The following is a 9,201-nucleotide window of genomic DNA, read 5'->3' as shown; positions in this document are numbered from 1 at the left end:
TGCTATATTTTTCAAATAAAAAAAATCAACATATTACGTATGGGTGTTCACAATTCGGTTTTAACGGTTTCTAAGTTATACCGTGAGCCAAACCGTTGGTTTGATTTTTTGTTATTAAGAACCGAAACTGAAAAGACTTGAAACTAAATCGTTATTAATGGGTTGGTTTCACGCATTGAGCTTCAATGATAAGTTTACCGTTCGGTTCGGTTTATATAGCCAATTTTTTGTATAAACCATAAACCAAACCGTTTGCTATGGCTTGAACATTCAGAACCAGCTGACCAAAAGTGATAATTGGTTCAAACGTTTTCAATATTTTAAACGAACCTAGAACATCCACAATTATTACATGATTACAATGATTTTTTTTCCCGGTGCATCACGCGGGTACTCGTATAGTAAAAATCAATATCTATACTATATATAATACACCAAACAAGGGTAAATTAAGACACTCATTTTTAAGTAATTTACAACATTTAAAGCATGGGGTATATGTGTTAGTAAGGGTAAACTTGTCTTTTAAACACAATTCATTCAACTTACAAGTTTGGTCCATCATCTTTAACCATATTATGTTTTTAATTTAAGTTGTAAACTAACTTCTCACCCATGATTTTTAAACGACTATAGCACTTTCAAACGTTAATATTTTTATAAAAAAATTACATCATAAAAACGAACATTTTATTCTCTTTAATTTGGATATGATATCGTTATATTTTTTCATTTTAAATAAATTAATATGTTACGTAGGGGTGTTCAGTGTCGGTTTTGATGGATTTTAAGTTAAACTTGTGAGTCCAACCGTTAATACTGATTTTGTTGTCGTCCAAAACCAAACTCAACCATTGAAATTTAAAACCGAATCGTTACTAACGGCCTGGTTCTAGTTTGGTTTCACAATTTAAACTTTAATAATAAATTTAGTTTAAAATAATTATTAATTTAAATGTACCATCAATTTTAACTAAACACCAACATAATATGATACTTGAGAGGATCATAAATAAAAAAATAATAATTTTAGCCACATAAATGGTATATATTAATGGAAGATCTAAGACGTGAAATAATAACAACAAAGATCACAGAATGAATCATACTACAATTATGTTAATTTGAAGTTGTATAACCAAGTTATTTGTAATAAAAAGATTATGTTCAATTAAATTTTAACTATATCAAATATATATTACAAAACATATCTAATAATTAATAATAAAAAATATTAAAATGCATTCAATATTTATAGTCTGGTCTGGTTTCATATGGTCGGTTGCCAGTATACACGCGAACCAACCGTTCATTACGTTTTGAAAATTTTGAAACCGACCAACAAACCGAAAGTAAAAAAAGAAAAAGAAAAAAGAAGTCAAACCAATGACCGGTTTAAACGATTTCAAGGTTTTAACTGAACCATAAACACTTATATTTGTTATGTGATTAACAGGTTCAAACACCCGCTGCATTGCGCGAGCACTTTGATGCTTTATCAATTTAAAAATTTTGTATAGTTTATAGTCGTCAGTCACGAGTATCTGTTTATGATGTGGTGAGTATACGCATTCCTCAATTATTCACTCTTTCGATTCTATATTTCAATTCAAATCAAATCAAAACCAAACCCTTACTCACTCGGATTCAAATCCCTCACTCAAATTAAACCATTCATAATCAATTGCCACTTGCCGGAACCCTACTGAATGTCCGGCAATGGACGGCTCTACTAGCAGCAGAGTTACGATGGCCAGTAGCAGCAGCAGCGTTACCCGCCGAAGGCGAGTGGTTGCCAACAAGAAGCAGCAGCGTCACTCTGCCCACTGCCTGTCGGTCAACAACAGCGTCAGAAAATTACACAGGCGTGAGATTTCCTCCAAACGACACCGTTCTCTTTCCCTCACTAATTCTGCTCACCGCTTTCAGAACATCCGCTTGACGGTAATTTACTCCATCTGTATATGTTAGGGTTACTTTCATTGGTATCATTTTAGGTTTTGTTATTAGTTGCAATTATAATTATATTGCTACGGTAGAATTAGTTAATTATGCTGCATAATTATCAATGCGATATCGAATTACAGTAAATTTTGAATGCTATATGAATCGATATATGTATCTGCAACTCTGCAAGTTCTGTTCTATACTATAATCTATACATTTGAAAAAGCCCTAATTATCTGCTCTTATAGCATTCCTTGTTAACGAAATATTAGCCGAGAATTTAACTAACATTGATTCTTTTAAGATTAGTAATCTGTTAGGAATAATTTATGTTACTGATTTCTATAAATTAGTAACAACATGCAATTTCGATATATTAAATATTTACATTCATGATCAGAATCCATATGTTTTTTTATTCTTATTTGTTACTTACAAATTAGGAATAAGATGTCCATGTTTTTCTGAATAACTGTACTATGAATTCAAACAGGAGCAATATGATACTCATGATCCCAAAGGACAATCATCATTTGTATTACCATTCTTGACTAAAAGGGCAAAAGTCATTGAAATAGTGGCAGCACATGGTATAGTATTTGCTCTTGCAAGTTCTGGTGTTTGTGCAGCTTTTAGTAGAGGTAATGATGCTAACATATTATTATCTGCAATTTTTTTTGTCATGTAAAAATCTCCATGCATGTCCTTCTAAAAGTTCAAAGTTTCATATACATATACACACATGTGAATCCTTCTAAATATCATCATCATCGTACTCAGTATATCCCACCAATAGCAAAGCTATGGTAGGGTCTGAGGAGGGTAAGATGTAGACAACATTACCTCTAACTTTTAGGAATAGAGAGATTGCTTCCGGTGAGACCCCCGACTCGATAGTAGTTTTGCATCAAGTCTTGGACATAAGATACATAACACTCAACCATCGTGACACCGGTCGATTGGTGCATGTACTATTGTCTTTCGGCTATCAACGCCACCACATGATGCCTGATTAATCTTCCGCCACTTTTAACCTTATTTTCACGAGATTAGTAAAATAACGTTAAAATCAGTGCAATTTCACTTTTGCCCACCCGAAGGTTCACACATATATGCATTATATGAGCGCACCGCAAGCAGGGCGTATCATATTTTTTATCTTTTCAAAATGCTAAAAATATCACATTTACGTTTATCATCTTTGTTCGTTTACACGTGTTTAAGTTCATCATTGTGTATATTCATGTAAATCTTTTAAGCCCATTACTATTTGTCTAATTTTATGATAATATATTATCACTCATTACAATTTAGTCGTGTTTTGTTATTTTTTTTTGGCTCAACAGTTTTATTTTACTTGTGATTATTGTTCGCTCAATTATGTCGTTTATATTCGTTCATCTATGTTCAGTTATGTCCGATTGTTTACATTCATGGACCTTTCATTTATAATGTTAGAAAACACACATAAGCTAACATGAACGTGTTCATTTTCTTAATGAACACAAACAAGAAGGTTACGTTCATTAGTTGTTCGTGCCCGATCGTTTGTTGGGTTAAAGTTAAACGAATGAACATGCCCCGTTCATGTTTGTTTAGAGGCCTAGTCAGTTTCTGTATAACGATATGTGCCACCCAATAAACAAAGAGAACATTATGAGATGAGATGGTTAAAAGTGATACTGGTGTATTTTTTTTATTTGTTAAGTGAAATAAATTGTTAATTTGTTAAAAGTAACTGATATTAGTTAGCTTACTATGGAATGAAAAAACATTATGGTATGTTTTATGAAAAGTTGAATATGATATTATGAAGTTTAGATGGATATACATCATACATGAAATTTTGAACTATTTGAAGGATGTATTAGGTGTTATTCTTTCGCTATATTTAAAGCCAGAACAATCTTATATAAAGGTTTCTTTTGGCTGGCACTCTTAATGCAGATACAAACAAGAGGACATGTATGTTGAATATATTTCCAGATGAAGTCATCCGTAGCTTGTTTTACAATAAAAATAACGACTCGCTAATTACAGTTTCTGTATATGCTTCAGACAATTTCAGTTCACTCAAATGCAGATCAACAAGAATAGAGTGAGTCTATCTATTATTTGCTTTTATATATTCTGCATCCGTAGTTTACAAGTGACAATTTTGACCTATTTACTTCAATTTGGGTTAATGTATTCATTAAAAGGGAAACGAGCCAAAGGGTCAAAAGTTGACCAAAAGCTACTTTATATAAAGATAAGGCAACTACCATGATAATAAATTTTTTAATAATAATTAACACATTAATTTTTTTTAATATGTTTTAAGAGATGGGTAAATAGTGTTGGCATATTTTACCCTTTTACTTTTGTGAATGGGTCGGTTTTGGTTTTGTTTTATCTCAAACCTGTTAAATAAGAAAATAACAAAATCTTTAATGTATATGACCTTCTAAATCATTTTGTTCAAAGATTTAGATCAATGTTGAGATGATATTGCTTTTTGTAATCATAATTAGGGCATTAACTATTTTTATAAAAAGTTCTAAGAAACGGGAAAAAACTATTGACCATTTTGACCCATTTACTTGGTTGGGTTGATTCGTGCTATGTTTCGTGTCGTCTCAAATGGGCCAAATAAATAAATTAGCTAAAAGAGGAACATGTCAAATAAGTTGAAACTTGAAAGCCGCCTAAGAGTTAATTTCACAGATAGTCCATGGGGTTTGTCAAAACTAAAGTAGCGTAACAAATTTGGGTACTAAAGGTTAATTACACAGATAGTCCATGCATCGGTTCGTTTCCAAATACTTGTAATGTTGTATTGGTATTTACTTTCTTTTGTAATGTTAGATACATACAAAGAGGTCAACCAGATGATGGTTTTCCTCTATTTGAATCAGAGTCTTTAAAATGGCCCGGTTTTGTGGAGTTCGATGATGTTAATGGGAAGGTGCTTACATACTCTGCACAAGACAGGTATTTTCATTTTTTCAAAATATTATTATTTCATTGAACGCATAACGATTTTTGTTGACTTTTTGTTTGTTTTACTAAAGCATATACAAGGTCTTTGACTTGAAGAATTATACATTGTTATACTCTATAACAGACAAGGATGTAGATGAAATCAAGATCAGGTAATTTGTTATTTACTTTTACTTTCTGTTTTATGATCTTTCATCCTTGATACATTCCTGTTTGACTTTCTGGAGGTCAACATATTGAATGGGTATTGTGGTAAAATTAGCTCTCGCTGTGAGGTGTTGCTCTCAGAGACTCAGACCTATGAAAGTGTTTAGGCTGTAAACGTGAACGAACATGAACTGTGCATGTTCACGTTACCTAACTTTAATCGAATAAAAGATTGATCACAAATGATTGACCGGCGTGTTGTTTGTTAAGAAAATGAACGTGTTCATTGATGTTCGTTCGTTAACAGTATAATTGAATGGGTCACGAACATAAACGGCATATTTGAGCGAATACCATTAAAAGCAAACATGAACATCAATTTGTTAAGTTTTTGATTAATAAAACTAGACAAAATTGTAAAGGGTGATATTTTAGTTTCATAAAACTAGACTAAGGTGTAATGGACATAAATCAATTTAATGAATATATAAACGAAAGAACATAAGTGAACTAACATTAGCGAACAAACATAAGTGAACGAATATTAACGAACAAACATAAATGAACATTAACAAACATATGCGATCTTAAATAAACTGTTCATGTCTGTTTTTTTTTCTAAATAAACACACGTAAATGAAAGTTCACAAACATACATGAACGAACGAGATGTGTGTTCATGTTCGTTTGTTTAACTAAATGTTGATCATGTTCGTTTGTATATTAAATAAATGAACATAAACAAACTTTACACCAAACAGTTCACTATAACGCTTGGTTCATTTACAGGCCCAAAAGTGTTTTGTGAAAATTAGTTGTAGCTGAAAGGTGTAAAATGACAAAAAAAAGATGTACATGCCAAATGGCAAACAGAATTAACTTGGGTAAAATGGTAACTTTTTTTACTAAAGACTTATTAACAACTAACAAGTAGTTTGCAGTTATAGATTAACAAAAGGTGGTTGAACAATGACCTTAAATTGAAGGAGAAACGTATATTTTTTAGTTTGTTATTGCAGAATCATATCCTGATTTTTAATATATTAGTTATCATGCTAATGTTTTTTTTTCTTTTGTAACAGTCCCGGGATCATGTTATTGATTTTCTCTAGGGCTTTGAGCCATGTTCCTTTGAAAATATTATCAATAGAAGATGGCACAGTTTTAAAGGATTTTAGTCATTTGCTTCATCGCAATAGGAAGGTGGATTTTATAGAGCAATTCAATGAAAAGCTTCTTGTGAAGCAAGAAAACGAGAACCTTCAGATACTTGATGTATGTTCTATATTCCATTTCTTTACTATTATAATTCTTTTTAGAGCTTTAACTAGAGGTGGCAATGATTATTGATTACCCGTTTAGTTATGAACGGGTCGGTTGATTTTTTTTAATCTCAAATGGGTCTATGGGTTGACTGGATAGAACATCCTTAATTGTATATATTTGAGGATTTAGATGTTTATGTGATACGTTTGTAATCATGTTAACGCTTTAAAGAACGAAAAATTGTTTGCAGGTCAACCCCGCGTAACTTGTTTTAACCAGTATTTCAAGTCGAACGCGTTTTAGCCCGTTATTCAACCCGCTCATGTTGCCACCTCTAGAGCTTTATATATATATAATTAATTTCATATGTAGTTATAATGTATAAACCCTTTTACAAGCTTAGAAGTTCACACGTCTTTGTATTTTTCATCATATCATGTTTACACATTTCATGGTAAATAAATTAAAAGTATTTTCTTATATCAATTCGTTTATTCAGTGAAACATGCTGTTATATATAACTGATTTTGTTTTAGATGAGTATGATATTTTTGGTCTTTTGAAAAAGATAAACATGATGTAATGAATCTTGGAAAACTATATATATGAAATTTTAATCTTTAGAAGGATATAGATGGATTTCCGCTCGTGTGTGCTACTCGATATTGGCTCGCCAGAAGCTCGAATCAAGCCGAGCTTAAACGAGGTTGAGCCTAAAAGTAAGCTAAGCCCAAGCTTCACTTATTGAGTTCAAGCTAGTTCGCGAGCCTGTTATTTATACACTTTTAATTTAATATATTTTATTCTATAATATTAGTTATGTATAAAAACAATACTTGATTCTGCCTGATACTCAGTGTATGAATACTAACTACTTTCTCTGCTGTAGGTACGAAATGCTGAGGTGAAAGAAGTCAATAAAACCGAGTTCATGACTCCATCTGCGTTTATTTTTCTATACGAAAATCAGTTATTTCTAACTTTCAGAAACCAAACTGTTTCTGTTTGGAATTTTCGAGGAGAGCTTGTGACATCATTTGAGGATCATGAGTTATGGCATTCCGACTGCAATACAAATAATATCTATATTACAAGTGATCAAGGTCTTATAATTTCTTTCTGCAAAAGTGATTCAAATGATCAACGAATTAGTGGCAAAGGTATGTTTTTATGCACTACTGTAATAATATTTGCCTTTAGGGATATAATGTAGGTGAAGCCCACCCATAGATTGAAAACTACTTTACAGGCCACCCAAGTATGTATTCGTACTTTACTGGTTTTATGGGTCTTACCATTTAAGCTTTGAAATTTTTGGCCAAAAAAAAAATTGGTTCAAAATAATAATTAATTGATCAGTTTACACTTGAGTTAAAATATTTGTGCTACATTTTTTATGATGTTATTTCACACTCAAAAGTAAAAAATTAGACATGAAACTCATAAAATTTGCAACGGTTTGGTTTTTCCGGTTTTAGATATGTGCAAAACCAAAACCGAACCGAAAATTTGGTTGTTTTTGTATGGGCTCGGTTATTTCAGTTAAGGCTTGTTTTTTTTTTTCTGTTTCATGCACACCCCTATATGACCCATTAGAGGCATATCATAATCAAATTTAACTCTTTGATCAATAAACGAGTTAATATTGGCACCTTTTAGACTTCTTACACATATTGTTTGCGGTTGCAGCTGGTTCTATTAATATTAGCAACATATGGACAGGAAAATGTGTGGCTAAAATAAACACCGCCAATGCGGTTCTCAGTGATGATAGTAAAAGGCAAGGAGCTAATAAGAACCAAATGGTTGCAGACGCGCTTGAAGAGATAACCGCACTTTACTTTGATGAAGAACGTAACGAGATTTATACGGGTAATAATTGCGGTTTGGTTCATGTTTGGTCTAACTGAAGATTGCAAGAGATTAATTTAACTTCTCTAATTAAATAGCTTCTCAAGTGTGTGTGTATTGTGTGAGGTACTAAGTATGAATATAAGATTGGTTTTAGGTTGTGGAGTGTGCAGATTTCATGATATTTTTCTGGTTTTTTGTTTGATTTAAATGTGCATTAAATATTAATAGTTTGGTTAAGTTTTCAGAAACGTATGTTTCAATCCTATTTTTACTCTGTTGGTAGGGGTGCGTATGGGCCGGAATGGTTGGGATATTGTTCCAAGACAAAACCAAACCCAAAAATTGGTTTTTGGGATGTTGAAAATTGAAACTATCTGGTCTTTAAATAGTTTGGTTATGATTTTATAGGTTAAAAGTTATCGGTTATGGTATGATTAAAATTTTTCTCACAGAATTACTGGGCTGTATGTTAAAAAAAGAAAAGAAAAATTACTGGGCTGTATCGTTAAAAGTTCGGTTATGATTTTATAATTAGTGGTTTTGGGAAGGGGTGGTTCGGATCAGTTGTGTGTACTGTGAGGCGTGGAGTGTTGTTCTATTTTTCTTGCAAACATGTTAGGGTGTCGGGTTTGATGTGTCGGTTGGGGTGAAATTTCTTTGGCAACCTGAGGTGGTGTTTCTGGCGGTCCCTAGACCAGCCAAGCCCACCCCATTGTGCTCCGTTCACCCGAAGACCGTGGATTTCTTGATTCTCGAAAGAAAAACGATAAACCGTTTTCAAAATTATTAGGCTGCGGTTTACTTTGTTTAATTTAGTTAGATTCTTTCTCAACTTTGTATTTCATTAAATTGAAGGGCCAAAGTTTTTGTCATTTTTATATATTTATGAGCTTTTTTATTTTTAATAAACGATATAAAATAATAATTCATTCAATTCTTACAAATTAATTATACAAGACAAATGAATAGTAATACTCAATTTTATTCCTTGTTTATCCATTATCT

At 32.1% G+C, this 9,201-nt stretch overlaps 1 protein-coding gene across 1 annotated transcript; it reads left to right on the top strand.

Moving 5' to 3' along the window:
- Positions 1-1,630: 1,630 nt before the first annotated feature.
- On the top strand, positions 1,631-8,542 carry LOC143562560 (uncharacterized). Its single transcript, XM_077050328.1, has 8 exons — positions 1,631-1,944; positions 2,441-2,588; positions 3,895-4,045; positions 4,795-4,920; positions 5,001-5,081; positions 6,159-6,351; positions 7,232-7,502; positions 8,032-8,542. The coding sequence occupies exons 1-8, from the start codon at positions 1,720-1,722 to the stop codon at positions 8,250-8,252; spliced, it is 1,416 nt and encodes a 471-aa protein (XP_076906443.1). The 5' UTR covers positions 1,631-1,719; the 3' UTR covers positions 8,253-8,542.
- Positions 8,543-9,201: the final 659 nt, after the last annotated feature.

The sequence above is a fragment of the Bidens hawaiensis genome, unplaced genomic scaffold, assembly GCF_021521415.1.
Source record: "Bidens hawaiensis isolate Kalapana, Puna unplaced genomic scaffold, B.hawaiensis_p1.1 tig00021032_1, whole genome shotgun sequence".
NCBI classification, from domain to species: domain Eukaryota; kingdom Viridiplantae; phylum Streptophyta; class Magnoliopsida; order Asterales; family Asteraceae; genus Bidens; species Bidens hawaiensis.
The sequence above is the reverse complement of the archived record's forward strand: the minus strand, read 5'-3'. Positions and strand labels throughout refer to the sequence as shown.